General features: G+C 35.1%; 1 protein-coding gene across 8 annotated transcripts in view; it reads right to left on the reverse strand.

Moving 5' to 3' along the window:
- Positions 1-804: 804 nt before the first annotated feature.
- LOC132751634 (uncharacterized) overlaps positions 805-21,036 on the reverse strand; it is a 46,390-nt gene continuing 26,158 nt past the window's right edge. For all 8 annotated transcript variants that reach the window (XM_060741825.1, XM_060741824.1, XM_060741828.1 and 5 more), the window contains 2 exons: positions 19,860-19,997; positions 805-2,727 (listed from right to left, as the gene is read on the reverse strand). In XM_060741825.1, coding sequence (XP_060597808.1) covers positions 1,763-2,727; positions 19,860-19,997 — 1,103 coding nt within the window. In that variant the 3' untranslated portion in view covers positions 805-1,762. The remainder of the gene's footprint in view (positions 2,728-19,859; positions 19,998-21,036) is intronic.

The raw sequence follows: 21,036 nt of genomic DNA on the forward strand, positions 1-21,036 counted from the left end.
ATCGCCCGTGCATCGAATAATGTATGATTAGGTCTTCCTCCACCAGAAAAGCTTAGGCGTCCGTGGCCGAGTGGTTAAGGTCGTTGACTTCAAACCACTTGCCCCTCACCGCTGTGGGTTCAAAATCCGACAGGGACTTTGGATTCTTTCATGTGAGGAAGCTATCCAGCTAGTTTACGGAACGTCGGTGGTTCTACTCAGGTGCCCGTTTGTGCCTTAAATAATGCACGGAAGGGCACCTGAGGTGTTCCTCCACCAGTAAAGCTGGAACGCCGCGATATGACCTATACTGTGTCGATGTGACGTAAAACCCAAAACAAACAAACAAAACCAGTAAAGCTTTAAAGTCGCCTTAACTGGGTCGGTGTGACTTAAAATACAAACAAAGTCAGGAAAGTACTAACAGCATTGGCTTCTGCTATAAAACAGTCCGCACTCGAATAAGATGCAGATACATAGGTGGCGCGATAGCTCAATTGGTTAGACCACTGACTGTCACTCCTGAGGTTCCGGGTTCGATCTCTTGGGATTTTTCAGAAACACTATCTGTGTTTCCCTACTACCTAGAGGAATACTGGTACGAAACCCAGGTAATCCTCGCATGTAGCAGTGCAGTGTGCTTTACACTGGGCATGTAAAAGAACCAAGGGATCTATTCAATAAGAGATAGGGACTGGTTCCCGGGTTCCAGTTTCTCATAGCTGCCTCTAAAGTCTGCTGGGGTGAGGACCCTACTGGAAAAAAGTGCTTGCACTTTCGTAGGCTATACTTGACCACCCGGTCTAAAGAAAATCAGACTGTCAATTACATTGACATTGCTTCGTTTAATACATTTAAATTAATTAAATGTCAATTTCTTATGATTAAAACTTATGATTAAATTCTGCGAGACGAACCATATTGATTATGGTCTTTTCACCTCTTTTTTATTTCATTGTTTTTTCTCCGCCTTATGAAAAGCGTATTGTCACCAAATAACACCCCCTTTGAATAGTACACCACAGTCAACGCTGATTAAAAACTGCAAATAAATCTGTACAAAGGTTATCTTTTTCAAATTCAAAAATGAGAGATCTCTCGAAGACAGTTAAAACAAATTTGTGGGAAGAAAGGCTCGGTTGGATTGTTTCTGCTCATGAAAAGTTATGGAAAGCACAATACAGTCGTTTTGAAAAAAACCCCACAAAACAGCTCTTAAAGTAATATCAATATTTCAGTTTATATATACAGTAATGTATTTTGCTCTACCTATATACGGCCAACTCGTTTAGGTCACGACTTAAACCCATTTGTCCCTCACCGCTGTGAGTTCGAACCGAATCCCGTGCTCGCTCAAGGAACGTCGATGGTACTTATCAGGTGCCTGCTTGTGCATGGAGATTTATGCACGGAGGAGCAACTGAGGTCTTCCATCATTTGTTAAGTTGAAAAGTCGCTATATAATCATTACAATGTGTTCCCTTTCTTCACAGGTGAAATTAATTTAGAAGATAATTTAGAAGAAATAAATTTAGATATGCGATTTTGAAATCCCTCCAAAAGTGGCATAATCGTTTTTGCATAGTTTTTCTGCAAACTGATTATGCCTATTTACAACAGATTCAATGTTGTTATTTCTTTTTTCTAAATAAAATTGTTTGATCTCTTTCTTCAAAGCATGTTACGATTTTAATTAATTCTATTTGCAATGAAATATTTTCCGAAATAAGTTGCACTAGCACAAAGTCTATGCAATTCAATTCAATTCTTATTATTTTATGCATTAATTCTTTTCATCCGTAGTTTGTGTGGTGCATTTTTTGCTATCTCTTTCTTTACTCGCATATTCGTTGATATCAGCTAAATGAGAATTATTCTCACTTGATCCCGTACTTAAAATGTCATGAATTTCGCTGTCCGCTTCTTCTTCATTATCCTCTTCCTCGTCTTCTTTAAGTACATCCATGTCCGCAGATTTTGCATGTTCTAATTTATTTGCAACTGGTTTATAAGAAACGGAATCTTTCTTCTCAGAAGATGCAGATAACTTAGCAGTAAAACCTTGTGAACTACTAGCTTTGACTTCATTCCCGTCCTTATCTATAAACACAAGCTCATCAGGGAGTTTTTCTGGTAATATATATTCGCCTTCTGACCCTGCGAAAAACGCTGGTTCCACATCTTGTTTTGATTTTTCGATAAGAGGCGGTTCAAAATAAGTTTGATATTGTGTCTTTTGTATCATAGTAACTTTACGCGGACTTACAAATGTTGGAAAATGGTTTTTCGCTGTTAAAGTTTTTTGCTCTTTCTTAACCAGTGTGCGTGCAGCATTCGCAAAGCCAACGTTTCTGTCCACACTTCCAGCTATAATCTTATAATTAAGATCTCTAATATTGGTAAAAAATAGTTCGCTAGGTTTCGGTTGCATACCTGATTTAATATTTTTGCCATTTCCAGTGCCAGCGATGGTTACTCTTTTATATGTATGTTTCAGTTTGATTTCTTCCTCTTCGTCTGAAAATTCAATATGCTTGTTATGTTTTTTGTAAGATGGTCTTGCAATTTCTCCTCGTGCAAGCTTGTCTTCGACCTCCTGCTCCGAAAGCCCTGGTAAATATTTGCGCACAATTGCAGCCGTTGTTACATTTTCCTCAGACGGCTCTAGCGTCGGGAAGAACATGTCGGATCGTTCTCTATTTACTTGTCTAATTCTATTCTTACGACATTCGTAGCACAATTGAGGACCTTAAAATATATAGAAGAAAAAAACTTGTATCACATTGAGTTGGTATCAACTCTTAGATAAATATTACAATAATTACAAGTAATGTGGCGCCGTTATTCTTATGTCGCATCGCCTCTTAATGTCGCATTTACCGCTAAAAGTTGCTGGTCCCCTGCGTACTTCTAAAAATTACGACAGGAAACCTTCAACGAATCCCGTTATTTCATAGGTTAATCGATATATGTAAACAAATTTTGCTGCCGGTGGTTGAAGAGGATACAGAAAATCTCGGGTATTTTCATATTTTTTCAAGAGGTTTTCGAATTTTATTTTCAAAAACCAAAAAATGTAAAATAAGTATAGGCATGATAATAACAAATATATGAGAGGGCGGTCTATGCCAGCTCGCGGTATTACGTTAGGCTTTTACTGAGAAAGCAGTTGAAAACAACCTAAAACTCCAAATCTATCCTAATTTAAACCGAGGTTTTGCTTCCAGCTTTTCACATGATTAACCTGTCTGAGCAGGATTCAAAAAATTATTTGGCCAATCAAATTTAATCTTACATAGCGGCTAAAAACGTTCAATTTTGACGTCTTTTTTAAAAAGCAGCAAGGATTGCTTTAATTTAGCGCGAAGATATGATCTGACATGTAAAAATAAAAAAAGAAATGATTTCACGATTTCTTTTTAATTAATCATATTTACGCTGACGTTTAATTTACCTTATTTCACCTGTCTACTCTTTAGTAAGTTTTCGTTTGGTTAATTAACATAAGTGTTCATCTGATCATGCGCATTTTTGTCCCCTTTTTATATTAAATTTCGGATCATTTTATCCTTTCCGGTATTGAGTGAATTGAGTCTCCCGATTTTTTCGTGAAGAAGGAGGGACTCTCGTATTGATTTTCAAATAGACTTACGTTATGAGATATAGCCCATAATCCTACCTTAAAATTGAGTTATCATGCTAAAGAGGATTTTTTCCTTCTATGAATGAAATGGTTGACACATAAAAATGATCTTGTTCTATAGGGGTAGCCAACCAATTTTCTTTGCAAAATTACTACAAAGAGGATTTCACCTCAAACAATCTACAGTGTTGTAAAAAATGTTGTTTGCGGCAGTCTGCAAGTGAAGACAGCACTGTAGGAGCACATTTGTCTCGGAGCACATTTGTCTTACGTAAGACCGATGCGGTCGCATTTGTCCCACGTGAGACAAATGGGACCTCAAATGTCTACCCCAAAAAACTCATTTGTGTGACAAATGTGCTCCGATCAAGTTTTTTAAGGGACAAGAAAGCACATTTGTCTCATGTGTTTTTAAGGGACAAGAAAGCACATTTGTCTTATGTCATTTTTATGAATTATTTGTCACATATTACCCCAAGGCAGAAATTCTTTTTTAGAATCGAGGCTCGCCGTTTTACCTCAAGTGTAATCATTAATAGGTTTGCTAATGTTTTTTATGAAAACCTACAGTAAAATATTAGTTATAATATTTCTAATTCAAGAAATTGATTGGCTTAATCTGAAACCGTACACTGAAACATAGTAAAGCCCGTTCACGATGGTACAATGGTGACAGCGCGATGGAACGATGGTACCTTAATGAAAACGCGATGGTGCGATGGTGAAAACACAATGGTACGAACTTGAAACAACGATTGTACGATGGTGAAACAACAATTGTACGATGGTGAAACAACGAAGGCTCGATGATGAACACGTGATGGTACTATGGTGAAAGACGATGTTACGAGGGTGAAAATACGATGGTACGATATGATGAAACTGCGATGGCATGATGATGAAAACGCGATATTATTTTCTCTATCGTGTCATCGCATCATCGTAATTTCACCTTTGTACCATTGTGCATAGCTGTTCAGGTTGACAAAAATTTTACTTATGTCCAAACGGAACACCGTAATCGGTTGATATTGAATGATACAATATCGTGACTTGTTTCGCATCTCGCCGAAATCTCGCGTCTCGCGAAATCTCGCGTTTCGCTTCGCATCCCGTTCGTCGACGCGAGACAAGAAATTGAATCCAGGTCATATACCGCTAAGAAGTATTCCCTTTACAGTCTACATAAAATCACTTCAAGGCCAACTATGTCTGAGAAATGCTTTTATCTTTATTCCTCAAAAGCTATTTATTTTTGGTATACTTTTATAGCTCCAAAAAGTTGGTACGGGATACTTCGACATTGCGAGATCTCCTATTACAATATCGTGGTTCGCTTCGTGTCTCATCGGAATGTCGCGTCTCGCTCGATTCTGAGTGGCCCGATATTCCATAATTATGACATTACCCGGATTATTTTAGGAACTCATGCATGTTGTAAGTGCCTTTTCAATGGCGAATCTGAAAGCCGAAATTCTTGGAAAATGACGATTTTTATACATATATTTCTGATGAAAACGAAATACGTGTGTAATGGTCTTCTTATTTTCTTCATAGATCATTTAAGGGCCTCCGTGGCCGAGTAATTTCAAAAAACCACTTGTCCCTAACCGCTGAAGGTTTGACACATACACGGGGAAGTCGAACTATTTATGCGAGGATCCCGGTCAAGGTCCAAATGCGCAATACATATGCATGTGCGCACGTAATAGCTATCGCGTGCGCACGTAATAGTATCGCGTGGCCAAGGAAAAGCTATCGTGTGCGCACGTAATAAATAAGAAAATTTTATGTCCCCTTTATGCCACCGTAGATACTTCCTTGTTTTTGCTAAGAATATTTAAAGTGCCATAAATCATCTATAAAACTTTAAGCATTGAAAATAAACGTATCACAATTGATAACAATAAAAATAGACTTGCTGCATATGTGTTTAGGTTCTGGATGCTGCACTTGTAGAAATTTTCATTGTGACATGCAGGACAGGGATATTCTTTAAGTTAATATATGACTCCTATGCAGAGGCAGGAAGTTTTTGACTGACCGGAAGTGACCTAAAACCGGTATTATAGATACAGAAAACACAGATCAATGGCTGGTAGCCGGTATACAGATGGACATAATTATTACCCTTTACGAATTTCATGGAAAAAATGTGAGACAAATGTGCTTCGAGTGTCCTTTCTATTGTGTGCCGAACACATCTGTCTCATTTCCAATTTGTCGCAAATATGAATGTTTACGAACACATCGGTCACACCTCGTAAGACAAATGTGCTCCGAGACAAATGTGCTCCTACACAGCACTAATGGGTAATGCCGCTTCATATATGCATTTTATACAAACAAACCATGCATATGGAAGTCTACATGATGTACTTTATAGAGAATCCTATACTTTTGGCCTACCCAGTGGGGTACTTGATTTATATAGACTTGTATAGCACTTGTCACTCATTTTAATAATTATTAACCTGTAACAATTCAACAACTTCATTTTCGGTGACACTTTGATGAGTTCTACCAATCACATACATTTTCAGGTCAAAAGGTCAATGTCACTGGGACTTGATATATCAAACAGTGCGTATACATAGAGACTTGATTCGTTCTATGTGGATACATCTTTAAATATCTAGTTCTCAGGTGACCGCTTTAGGGCCAATTGCCCCCTTATTATGAAGGTGATATCCCTCTTTGTTAATTTTATAATTATCCAGGTTGTTGTAAAACTGAGAGAGAGTTGTCAATTTGACATATAAACACACCAAATGAAATAGAAATGACAAAGCGAGCCGTTACTAGCTTTTTTTAAGCTAACCATGTTTTGGCCTATGTTGGAAACAATTGTACGTAGTTAAAGGATAAAGATCCGTCCTACTAACTATCCACCTTTTTTTTTTTTTAAAGATTATACGAAATAAGATTATATTTGAAGATAATTTATTTTCCAAATGGTTAAAATTTATATAAAAACAACTTGAAATCTGGGTTTTTTTCTCTTTTTTACAGAAGGAACCGTATACAGCAGGGATCATTAGTTTCACTTAAATTTCATTTTACACCTAGGTTTTTCGGGAACAAGACACGTCACCCAAACAGCCCTCGAATTTTGAAGACAATTCACCCAAAAGACTGTTCACCGCCCAAATTAACACTTCATCCCTCATCCCTTTTTTTCTAGAGTAAGTATTTCAACAACAGATATACATGTTGTTTTTTTTTGTTTTCTTCACTTTTAGTATTTTTGATAAAATATTTAATCCAAGGCAACTAGATAGATCTCATTGAGTAAAGGTGCAGTGCAAAAGAACCATAACTGTGCCTTGCCTTATTTTTGGAATTATTGCCATTTGTTCATTTTTATGCTTTGAACATTGTCCGGGACAAAACCCTGAAACTATAAGATATATCAATATGAAACTGTGTAGGTAGATAGATCTCATTGGGTAAAAGTGCAGTGCAAAAGAACCATAACTCTACCTTGCCTTATTTTTGGAATAACTGCCCTATGTTTATTTGTATACTTTGAACTTTGTCCGGGACATAACTCTGAAACTATAAGATATATCATCATAAAACGTTGTAGGTAAATAGATCTCATTGGGTAGAAGTACAGTACACAAGAATCGTAACTCTTGCGCCTTGCGTAGTTTGGAGTTATTGCCCTTTGTTCATATTTACACTTTAAACTGTGTCCAGAACATAACTATGACACTAAGAGATATGAACAAGGAACTTTATAGGTAGATAGATCTGATCTCATTAGGTAGATTAGCAGTGCAAGGAACAGTAACTCTGTCTTGCCTAAGTTTGGAATTATTGCACTTTGAACTTTGTCCGAGACATAATATCTGAAACTACAAGAGGTATACTTTTCTGTGTCCAAAACCTATTCGGAGAGCATCACCCGGTTCAACCGGTTCTTGTTTAATCCTGTAATCGATTGCTGCACATCATGTAAAAGAAAAATTTTATCTCTAAAAAAGACAAAAAAAGAATATATATCGGTAATCCGGTTTAAAACTGACATTTATGTAAAAAATTCTACCTACACCAAGCTGTTCTATTCGCTACATGTTAACGGGTGTGATAATAGGGACAGAATATATTTTAGTTCGATTGTGTAGGAAGCTATAAGCTTATAGACACACTTTCGAATCCGTTCCTGGAACCAACCAGTACTGAGCAATAAGTGTCAAGGAAACAACGACTTGCCCTTGACGGGGTTTGAACCCATGCGGCTAGCGATCATTAGATTACTAGTCCGACGCGTTAACCACTCGACCATGCCGCCACTAAGGGGTATTTATCATAGGAACTCGAGAACGGGACCGCAGATTGCGACGCATATTTTCGATCGTGTAACGGTTTTTAAAAACGTTTATGTTACATTTAAATATCTTTTAGTATTATCCGAATATATGGCTTGGTCAGTTGTGCCATCATCCCTTCCCTTTAAATTTTTTTTGTTCCGATTTTATTATCACAATTTTTTTTTTTGAATTACGGTATTTGTATATCATAAATGGTTTATTTAGTTTTTTCTCGAAAAAAATGAGTTTCACTTTTAAAGGGATAGGTAGGGTAAGCCCAAGACTGGACGAGCACCTGTGCCCATTTGTTTGAGCACCAGTGTTATGCGTGCAAATTTTGACCAAATAAAGGGACCAGAAGTCCACTGATTATAACTGAACGGGAACATGCTGACGATAACAGTAGCAACTTTTTTTTGTAAAAACGAATATTTTTTTGTCAAAAACGATTCGAAATCTATTCTCTATTGTATAAAACTAATAAAGAATCAATCGTAAAAATACTAACATAGATCAATCTATCATACCGAAGGGAAACAAGTGTGCACATTTTATTTCCACTTTTTTCGCAGAGAGAGAGTCATTCGTTTTGGCAGTTGCTAATTTCATTTATATAGCAGCTTCAGAGACAAGTAAATGCACTAAAAGACTTCGTTACGTGGTACCAATTAATAAGCATGTATCAACTATGTTGGAGATCAGCAAGTGGTAAGGTTAATGATATGCATGGGCTATTTTTAGATTACCTCACCAAGACGTTTAAACCTAAATATAACTTGATCATGCACTAATATTCTGCGTGATTCGGTCACGATCTTTTGGTAAGCAGAACCGCCCTTTGGAGACGGAATACTACTACAGTAACCATTCTCTATTGTATAGAACCAATAAAGACAAAAACCAATTATAAAAGAAACTAACTTTTTCGTCTTGGAAAAGAATTGAAACAAAATAAATAATCAAAGTGCTGCAGCACTGAATGCGACGGACATGCAACCGGAGAGACATTAAGGCTTTTTTTTTAAAAAAAGAAAAAAAAACACAAAAGATATAACAGAGAAAATTTGTTCCATACAAGTTCGAGATTTGTAGAGCAATATATTTTATGTGTCCCATTCTGATATAATTCAGATTTTCTACTTTCAAGCAGAACAAGTCCAAATTTTTAAATACAGAATGAAATTTATGCCTAAAAACTCTGGTCAAACTTGTAAATCAGTGTCCTTAGACAAAATTGATTTATTCCAAGAAATGATACGTAAATAGAAAAAAAACTGTCAACGAAATATTTCTAAAATAAAACCATGCAAATAAACTTCAATCATAATACATAATAGATGTGAGAATGTTAATTAGAATTGCTTTGTGTTATATCATAGTGGGCATATAGACAATAAAATATAAGTCATTTGTATTTTTATTTTTATTTCTCTTGGATATGTCTCATTAAAGATATTTTTGGTTAAAATCATCAGCAATTAATGGTGTATTTTTTTAGATTTTTTTTTCATTTACGTCACTTAAGCACTACAGTGTTTAGTTGTCCCTTTCAATTTCACACTAAATTCCATTTTCAACTTGTTTGCTTCTTACAATTGTATAGAATTTCTTAAAGTATTGCATGTAAACATAGGAAGTATCCGCTCGTTTATTACATGTATAATGTGTACTCGTCCGAAAGTGCAGAATCTATTTTTAGGATAGTGTTATCTTCTGGTCGAACATATCGATCAGGTTAACTCATATCGTGACCTAGAAAACTATGTAAACAAAACACAAGAATCGGAAGTAGAACTAATATTATAACTTCCTTCAATAAAGATTACCATGAAAGACTACATGGTGGTAAAGTGTTGAAAAATTCCCTTGTTACGTGCATTTTCAAAAACAGATATTTATCATACTAACCATTGTACTGTAGTCAAATTTATTAATAACTGCTGGATATTCAGCTAAACCCGCGGTATGAGTCACGAAAAGAGTTCTTCTTTTATTAATGCGCGAGTTATTCTAAAGTCACGAAAAACTTTTGATCTGTTAATAAAAATGTTTTGTTTAATGGGGAAATATTTATTTCCTGCTTATAATTTCTATGAATTATTGAGCTTACTCCTTAATTATAGCATAATTTGCTGTCCTACTTTTTCGACAGCGGTAAATCGTTTCAGCAGTTATTTGCATAATTGCGCAATAATACTACGGTGCTACAACGTTTTTATTAATTAAATACGTTTATATTTTAACTTGGATAACTTAATTTGAAATTGAAAAGGCTAAATATGGAAGTTTTTAAGATATCCCGACGAAGTATGGGAGTTTCGTAGGATCAAATTCACGTACTATTTCGTGGGCTGTTATTCGGTTGAGGACACATTGCGCGATTGTAGCCGACGAAATCCCATGTGTAGATGACATAGCTCTGAACGCGCCTGAGGGCGCGTCCGTCGCAAAAAATAGAAATCCTATTTATATAAACAAACTGGGATTACCGAAGTAACTAAAATAGCTTAGATTTCCGTAATATTACTTCGTCTGATTCCGCAGTATGACGGAATCGCCCGAATTGTCACGATTGCAATCGGTACTACCTCGGCTATTATCATTAATCCGAAGAGTGACGGAAAGGGCCGAAAAGTTGCGATTGGCACGATTGCAGCTGGTTTCCCGTTCAATCATGCACTAACAAATGTAAGCAGGAAACCACCTGACCGGAACAACTTTTCCAAAACAAATGGCTTGCAAGCCAAAAAGACAAGGAGTGACACCCGCCATTTGCCGCAACGTTTTCGGCATGAGTTTTTCCCCTTTGGCTACAATTGATTACTATTTTTTCAGAATTTTGTTCCCGTTATTTTTGTTAACTATCAGGTATCGTCCGGTGTTTATTGTTTACACGTGTTGACATGTATAGGCGGCATTATAACGGGCGTATTTGTGTTTTGATTTGTTAACATGGAGAAAACTTTTGCCTAACCGAAAAAAGGAATATTAAAACATGATTCATAGATAAATATTTTAGGCACTCATCTGGTATTCATTACTAGGAAATGTGAAAGTTTTCCATGTATTGAGTGACAGAAAGAGAGTATTAGAAAAATTAAAACAAAAATCAAGCATATCAAGGGGGATAACTTACGCTGAAATGGCGGATGTCGGTAAATGGCGGATGTCACTCCTTTTCTTTTTTCAATATACCGTAAATTTAACTCATTTTTAAATTAGAAGATTATATTAAATTGAGCTTAGATAATTAAAGACCACCCGCTCGCATAATATGAAAAATTATTCAAAGGTCAGACAAACAATATGTAAAGTCTGTACGGATTCGGATTTATGCTCCGCAATATGCGGTCCTTTTCCAGAGTTCCTATGGGTTTTCAGTATTTGCACAACCAGTTCCACCATTTAACTTGAAAGATTGTCCTACAGACTATTAAATGCATTGTTGATATCACATAAATAAGGTAGTAAACAAATACCAGCCAAAATACTTAAAGTATCATGTTAATATTGTTTTGGATTTTTTTTATAAACACAATCAGTATTCTATAAACATTATGGCTGATAATATGTCTCCTATAATTTAATCAATAAAACACATCTGTCCTATTGATAACTCATGCAAACTAAGAGGACTTCTGAGTTCAAATCTCAGTAGGAGCAAGAATATTGGCTATAAAAAATGTTAAAAGATATACATGAATAACCAGGGCAACATTGTAGCAATATAAGCCCGTCACAGAAGCTTTTGACAGAGATGTGGGAATTATAGATATGCATATAGGAGATATTCTCTGGGCAATATCCGGAAATTATCTGGATAAATTATCATATCTAGTGATTTTTTCATCTGACTTTTGACCCCTATATAGATTTTGCACGCGACACTCCGCCTTACAATAGTGAACATTTGTTATATTGAAATCCCTTAATACATGTAGAAATTTTGCTCCGGACAAGCGTTTTTCTATGACCTCTTAGTGTGACCTTGACCTTTAACCTAGAGGCCTGGTTCATGCGCACGACACAGCTTCTTATAGGCCCTTTCATTTAAGCGATAACAGTCAGGGAAGAGTTACTTCCCTTACCGGATGTGACGTAAATGGGGGATAAAACTACGCAGGCCGCATAGAATGTTAGCTTATTGAAAAGTTCAATGCTTATATACTGATCGTTCAATTATGATTATAACATGTAAAAATTTACGCATACATACATAAAAAAAATATTACTTTACCAGCTGAGATGTACGATTTTTTGAGAGTGCATTTTTTGCCGACACAAATAGTATACAGTTATGTACATTCAAAATAATTTTTACTTTTTATGCCTTTACATATTTTTTTTGAAATTACATATATTTATATTGTTGTTTTTTTGTCTTATATATCCCTTTATTATTGTACTTAATCGTATCGGCATTGTCCACCGTATCCCCCAATAACGTCATCCAAGGGCGACAACTTGAATACGGTCTTAAATGAAAGGGTCTATAGTGGTGAAGTTCACTAGAATCCCTCCATATGTGTAGGAGATATGCTCTGGACAAAATCTTTATATTTTATCATCTTTAGTGACCTTGACAATCATCTTTAGTGACCTTGACCTTGTATATATTAACCTAAATTACATGTTTCAACCTAGAAGTCATGTCATGACCGTTTGTGTTTCAATCCCTCAATAAATGATGACTAAATGGTCCCAATACACATTTTTATATTTTTATCTGAACTTTGACCCCTATGTGAGACATTGACCTTGGCCGTAGGAACCTAAATTTTACACGCGACACGCCGCCTCACAATTGTTAACATTTGTGCCAAGTTATATTTGAAATAGATGTTTTGCTCCGGACAAGCGCTTTTCAATGACCTCTAAGTGTGACCTTGACCTTTGACCTAGAGACCTGTTTCGTGCGCGCAACACGGCTTTTCATAGTGGTTAACATTTCTATGAAATTTCATTAAAATTCCTCAATGGGTGTAGGAGATATGCTTCTGACAAAAATCGGACGCCGCCCGCCCGACGGGGGAGGGGGGGGGGGGGACTATAATACGACCCGTTTTTGAAACGGGCGTTTAAAAAATACTTTAGTTTTGTCTTTAGTCAATTTTTTTTATAACTTCGGAAATTAATGATAGTAAAATTTCAATAGAATGGCTACATGAACTACCATATTTGCAATATTAATATATATATAAATTTTGCACATGTAGATATGGTAAAGAGCTAAAGTGTAGATTAAGCTAATAGTGAATAGATGATCAATATAACTTTATTTTATAAATAAAGTCTTCTGAGAAATAATGCCTCTTTCTCATAATTCCAAACTTTTTAATGCATCTTGCCTTTAAAATTCTACAGGGTTTTGTGCTTTTCTAATCGACCTATTCGGTATTTGGGGATTTCTAAAAGTTTAAAAACTACCTAACACATGACTTTTTAATGATTTTTAACAAGTTTAACGGCAGAAGATTTTGCGACATTTAGCAGCAATGGTGCGACATTTAACGGCAATTGCGACATTTAGCAGCGTTACGACATATAACGGCGCCGCACCATGGGTTGGTTCAAGCGAGAAAATTGGTTGCAAATTTGACAAAAATGGCTACCCAGTCATGAATATTTACAACGCTCGCACATATTTTCTTCAGGTAAGTGGGTTTGTAAATTATTTTGAAATTCTTAAATATGCCTATTCCTTAAAGCAATGATTATGGCACACTCGGTTTAAAGGTCTCAGCTTCAAAACCTCTGATATTAGAAGTTATTGAAGATATTAACTGGTTATGTACATATTTTGAGATTTGACAAGTGACAGTTCAGGGCGATTTATATGCTCATTGATTCACATCTTTTAAGTTTTGAAGTTCTCCAAACATGACTTAATATGTATCTCTCAAACGTGTTTGAAATTTTCATGATTTCCCAAAAAAAAGGGCCCCAGAAAGCTTTGGGTCACATGCCCGCCCCAACGTGATAAACCCCCCGTAAAACATCTATCAAAAATATTTTAAAAATTTTTAAAAAACGAAAAGGGGCAACTTATTTTAAAAAACGATAAAATGGTTTAAACCAATTTTTTCAAAATAGAAAAGAAAAAGAAAAAAATACGTATACCATCAAGTCTCAAAAAAAAGTAAAGATTTATTCAAAAAAGTAAAAAACGTTCAAAAAAATCCACAGCCCGGGGCGTAATCATTCCCGGGGTTTATTTGGGAAAATTTCCGTTCCCTGAACTGATTTTGGGTTTTTTTGGGGGGGGCCCCGGGTTTTCCGAAAAATGGGTTTTTTTGCTTAAAAGGGTTTGAAAATAATTTTAAAAAAAAACAAAATTTTCATCTTTTAGTCTTTGAATATTTTACTTGCACGGAACATTGCAATGTTTAAGGAATTCATATACAACTATATAAGGTTTGTTAGCGGTCTTTTATGAGTTGGAATCGAAAAACAAATTTCACATGTCAGTGAAGTTGTAGCAAACACTAGCATAAAATTGCCAAAAAAGTCATTATTATCTATGATTTTCCAGGTATTTCATGATCATTTATAGAAAAAAAATCATTCCGCAATAATATTATGGTTTTAGTAAAATGTTTTGTCCAGTAATGAATTTGTAGTACGTTTTTTTATGACAAACCTGTTAACCTTTTAGGGCACCGGATTGATTCATATTAAGGGAAAACAAGGCAACGGGCTGATTTTAGGCTTGAAGCTCACTGCAACTCTCAATCAATCACCGAATTCTAATGTTGAACAAAGGCACCGCACTAAAATCTTAATTACATATTAAAGGTATGCAAATGCCAGTAGTCAAAGTCAAAACAACATACGTTTATATGTAAAAGATTCATAGTCTTGACAAAGTGTTTTATTATACAGATATGTACATGGGATATATAACTACATGTATATAGTAAGTGTAGCGATGGTACATGTGGAACCAACGTTTACGGATGACCGTAATATGCTTCTTTAGAAACTATTAAGGCTTCTTTTAATATATGTACAAATATAAGAATTTAAAATCAACGTATGGAGCGCATTGTCGAGAAAATGAACCATAAGGTTTTCGATTTCGAGAAACGTTTATCTACACATGAATTTGAAAATTGGAAAAAGTCTATTCGGCTCTGATAGTTACTATTAATGTCATGACATTTAATTATCTGATTATGACATTTGCAAATATTTGTTTTAATGGGTAAAGGGGGTGCCAAAAGCAGGCTCAAAAACACCAATTGGGGAAAACCAATCCCTCTCTATTAAACAACACTTTGACAAAAATATAAATTTGTCGATAGTTTCATATATAAAATTATGTTGCTTTGACTTTGCATACTGGCATTTGCAAATATAAACTAGATTTTTGACATTATATGTTTTAATATTTAATATATAATTTAATATATATTTTTAATATTTAATATCAATTTGTATATATACAAATTGATAGATTTTAGAGAAATGTCCTTGTTTAACATAATTTGGCGATTAAGAGTTGCAGTGAGCTCCAAGCGTAAAATCAGCCGTTGCCTTGTTTTCCCTTAATATGAATCCTAAAAAAGTTTCAGGGTTGTCAAAAATATACGTATTACAAATTCATTACTGGACAAAGCATTTTACTAAAAAACCATTTGATTATCGAATTTTTTCTATAATTGATCATGGAATACCTGAATAAAATCATAGAAAATGATGATTTTTTTTGGCAATTTTATGCTAGTATTGGCTACTACTTCACTGACATGTGAAATTTTTTTTTCGATTCCAAAAACCAAAAAAAGAAACCCTTTTAAAAAACCTTTTAAAAGTTTTTATGAATTCCTTTAAAAAAATTTCAAAAAGGGCCCTGCAAGTAAAAATTTCAAAAGATAAAAGATTAAATTTTTTAAATTTTAAAATTTTCTTAAAAATTTTCAACTAAAAAAAATTTTAACTGAATCAACCGGGGAAAATAAAACCCCCTCAATTTCAGGAACGGGAAATATCCCCAAAACAGCCCTTTAAAAAATTAACGCACCCTAATTGCGCCTTTTACTATAATTCTCTCACGGGCAAACTTTTACAAATCGTCAAATTTTCCGGGGAAACCCAAATAAAGACCCCCAAATTTAAAAAATTTATTTTTGTACATTATAAGAATAAAAAAAATTGGGAAAAAAACACACTGTAATTTGGAATAGTTTTATTACAAATAAATGTCTTTTAAACGAGCGTTTGCAGACAGCTAACATGTAACACCGCGGGCCATGGCGATGGAATGCTCGAGTAGTCGAAAGCATGTACACCGTTTGTGTACCGGCTTGACAAGCGCTCCACGCAGAGCCGGGAACTCTTCTCGTATTGGTTGGACAGAACGCAAAATTTACTTTCGGTTTTATTTAAATGTTGATTTTCATAAATAAACGTGATGTATAAATGTTTATTCTGATTGCATATAGATATTCTATTGATTTACACCGGAAAAGTCACGGTAAGGTTTATTTAATAATGATTTATAAGGTTTTATTAGTTAAGGGAATTTGTGTTTACATTTTGGAGTCTGCAATCTTTACTTTATTGAGACTTGATGGTATACGGTATTTTTTCATATATGTAAAAATTGTTCGAAAACCAGTTTTATCGTTGTAACAGATGTTCCATTCGTGTTTAAATATTTAAATAGATTTGATTTGATAGAGAGTGTACAGGAACGTACCACGTTGGGGGCAGGATCTGACCCCTTAGCGTCTGTGAATTAAGCGTCTATACACGAAAATATCTTGTTCAAGCGCATTTTAGTTGTCTATTTCTTAATAAGTTCGTATTTTACCTATGTCCAGACACTGTAATAAGATCGTATTTTACCTATGTCCGGATACTGGAATAAGATCGTATTTTACCTATGTCCAGACACTGGAATAAGATCGTATTTTACATGTGTCCGGACACTTGAATAAGATCGTATTTTACCTATGTTCAGACACTGAAATAAGATCGTATTTTACCTATGTCCAGACACTGAAATAAGATCGTATTTTACATGTGTCCGGACACTGTAATAAGATCGTATTTTACCTGTGTCTGGACATTGGAATAAGATCGTATTTTACTTATGTCCAGACACTGGAATAAGATCGTATTTTGCATGTGTCCGGACACTGGAACAAGATCGTATTTAACCCGTGTCCGGACATTGGAATAAGATCGTATTTTACTTATGTCCAGACACTGGAATAAGATCGTATTTTACATGTGTCCGGACACTGGAATAAGATCGTATATTACCTGTGTCCAGACACTGGAATAAGATCAGACACTGGAATAAGATCGTATTCTACCAGTGTCCAGACACTGGAATAAGATCGTATTTTACCTATGTCCAGACACTGGAATAAGATCGCATTTTACATGTGTCCGGACACTTGAATAAGATCGCATTTTACCTGTGTTCAGACACTGAAATAAGATCGAATTTTACCTATGTCCAGACACTGAAATAAGATCATAATTTACATGTGTCTGGACACCGTAATAAAATCGTATTTTACCTGTGTCCGGACATTGGAATAAGATCGTATTTTACTTATGTCCAGACACTGGAATAAGATCGTACTTTACATGTGTCCGGACACTGGAACAAGATCGTATTTAACCCGTGTCCGGACATTGGAATAAGATCGTATTTTACTTATGTCCAGACACTGGAATAAGATCGTATTTTACATGTGTCCGGACACTGGAATAAGATCGTATATTACCTGTGTCCAGACACTGGAATAAGATCAGACACTGGAATAAGATCGTATTCTACCAGTGTCCAGACACTGGAATAAGATCGTATTTTACCTATGTCCAGACACTGGAATAAGATCGCATTTTACATGTGTCCGGACACTTGAAAAAGATCGCATTTTACCTATGTTCAGACACTGAAATAAGATCGAATTTTACCTATGTCCAGACACTGAATAAGATCGTATTTTACATGTGTCCGGACACCGTAATAAAATCGTATTTTACCTCTGTCCGGACATTGGAATAAGATCGTATTTTACTTATGTCCAGACACTGGAATAAGATTTTATTTTACATGTGTCCGGACACTGGAATAAGTTCGTATATTACCTGTGTCCAGACACAAGAATAAGAATCGGACACTGGAATAAGATCGTATTCTATCAGTGTCCAGACACTGGAATAAGATCGTATTTTACCTATGTCCAGACACTGGAATAAGATCGTATTTTACATGTGTCCGGACACTTGAATAAGATCGTATTTTACCTATGTCCAGACACTAAAATAAAATCGTATTTTACATGTGTCCGGACACTGGAATAAGATCGTATTTTACCTGTGTCAAGGCACTTGAATCAAATCGTATTTTACCTATGTCCAGACACTAGAATAAGACCAGACTCTGGAATAAGATCGTATTTTACCTGTGTCCAAACACTTGAATAAGATCGTATTTTACCTGTGTCCAGACACTGGAATAAGATCGTATTTGACATGTGTTCGGACACTGGAATAAGATCGTATTTTACCTGTGTCAAGACACTTGAATAAGATCATAGTTAACCTATGTCCAAACACTGGAATAAGATCGTTTTTTACCTATGTCCAGACACTAGAATAAGATCGTATTTTACCTGTGTCCAGACACTGGAATAAGATCGCATTTTACATGTGTCAAGAAACTGGAATAAGATCGTATTTTACCTATGTCCAGATACTGGAATAAGACCGTAGTTAACATATGTCCAGACACTGGAATAAGATCGTAGTTAACATATGTCCAGACACTGAAATAATATCTTATTTTACCTGTGTCCAGACACTTGAATAAGATCGTTTTTTACCTGTGTCCAGACACTAGAATAAGATCGTATTTCACCTGTGTCCAGACACTGGAATAAGATCGTATTTGACATGTGTTCGGACACTGGAATAAGATCGTATTTTACCTGTGTCAAGACACTGGAATAAGATCATAGTTAACCTATGTGTAGACACTGAAATAAGATTGTTTTTTACCTATGTCCAGACACTAGAATAAGATCGTATTTTACCTGTGTCCAGACACTGGAATAAGATCGCATTTTACATGTGTCAAGAAACTGGAATAAGATCGTATTTTACCTATGTCCAGAAACTGGAATAAGACCGTAGTTAACATATGTCCAGATACTGGAATAAGATCGTAGTTAACCTATGTCCAGACACTGGAATAATATCTTATTTTACCTGTGTCCAGACACTGAAATAAGATCGTATTTTACCTGTGTCCTGACATTCGAATGAGATCGTATTTTACCTGTGTCCAGACACTGAAATAAGATCGTATTTTACCTGTGTCCTGACACTCGAAAAAGATCGTATTTTACCTGTGTCCAGGTACTGGAATAAGATCGTAGTTAACCTATGTCCAAACACTGGAATAAGATCGTATTTACCTGTGTCCTGACACTGGAATAAGATTGTATTTTACATGTGTCCAGACACTGGAATTAGATTGTATTTTACCTGTGTCCAGACACTGGAATAAGATCGTCTGGAATAAGATCGTAGTTAACCTATGTCCAGACACTGCAATAAGATCGTATTTTACCTATGTCCAGATACTGGAATAAGATCGTATTTTGCCTATGACCAGACGACTGCCCGGGCATGTAAAATATCATTAATTTATTTTTAAAACCCTTGGGCCAAATATAAAATACCGAAAGAAGGGTTTGGGAAGTTCATAGTCAATTGGTTTCAGTTTAAAAAATTTTTATAAAATGTATAAAATCATATGGCAAAAGGTTTTTTCTGGAAAAAAAAACCCTTGGAAAGGTTTGTAACGTGACTAAAAACTAGACAGGGAAAAGTGAGTAGCCGATGTTTGTCCTTAAATTGTGCATATGTTCAGCATTTATATAGCAAAGTTATACCTAAGATTTCGCAGCATTCTCCTCTACTAACAGGAGAGAAAGTCACTGTGAGTGGTGTATGGTGATGCATGTCGAAATCTTCTTCCTCGTCATCAACATTTGACACGTCGCCGTCGTTCTCTACTAACAACCTCAGTTCTGTAATGTCGAACTCAAAATATATTTTGTGTAACAAGGGGAAATAAGATGAAATAAAATTACACCTAACAGAAAGACAAACAACTTTTCTCTCTTTTTAGCACTGTTGTTACATAAATGAAGCAAAATGAGTACAGTATATTATTGTGTATGTTTTAAATAATATCAAGTGTTTTCAAATGTATCTACTGTAACTTATTTGTTCACTTCTGTTAAAATAATTTTAAATAATATCAAGTGTTTCCAAATGTATCTACTGTAACTTATTTGGTCACTTCTGTTAAAATAAGTTCGTTCGTTTAAGAATAATTGTGCATCATTGTTGACTGGCTAATATATAAAACACTGCAAAAAGCTACGTTTAGCGACATGAGAGTAGTCAATAGTTTTGTAAACTTTCAAAACTGTTTTTAATGTTACCCTAGGAGGTCACTAATTGACATGAAATGGCATTTCTTTTATAATTTTGAAGGATTAAACCAGGAAATTGTTGATTCAAGAGTTCCATGTTTATTTGCTGCTTTTGTGTGTAAAATCTCTAAAATATACAAAGTTTTGGTACAAGGACAAAAAGAATGTTGCGAAAATACTGAATGACTCGTAAACAGTTCTTAAATACAATATTATATTCGTGTATAAGTCTCATTAGTAAATTTATTGGACCTGTTGAATAAAATAAGCATATTGAACGGGTGTAGTTTCAATACTGAATTTATTGTTGAATAAAATAATAATATGCTCGCAACAGAACCACTATACACAAAGAAGGGAGATCACTAAAGCTAATTTTTTATTTATTCTAAAGGTAATGAAAAATCAGTTTCTTAAATAAGAACTTTTGTGGACTAAAATTAAAAAAAAAAAGAAAAAATATTGGAAACAAGCAATTATCATAGTATTGCAAGCAATCCATAAGTCCCCTAGCGGTAAGAACCCCATCAACATTCTGAAGGGCCATTGGCCATTCACTATTGTTTCAATTTTTCTCTATTTTAAGTAAATTTGTTGGAAAAGTTCTTTAAAAGTGATCACAGGAAAC

This window comes from Ruditapes philippinarum, unplaced genomic scaffold (assembly GCF_026571515.1).
Source record: "Ruditapes philippinarum isolate M1 unplaced genomic scaffold, ASM2657151v2 ctg5638_1_1_1_1, whole genome shotgun sequence".
Taxonomy (NCBI): domain Eukaryota; kingdom Metazoa; phylum Mollusca; class Bivalvia; order Venerida; family Veneridae; genus Ruditapes; species Ruditapes philippinarum.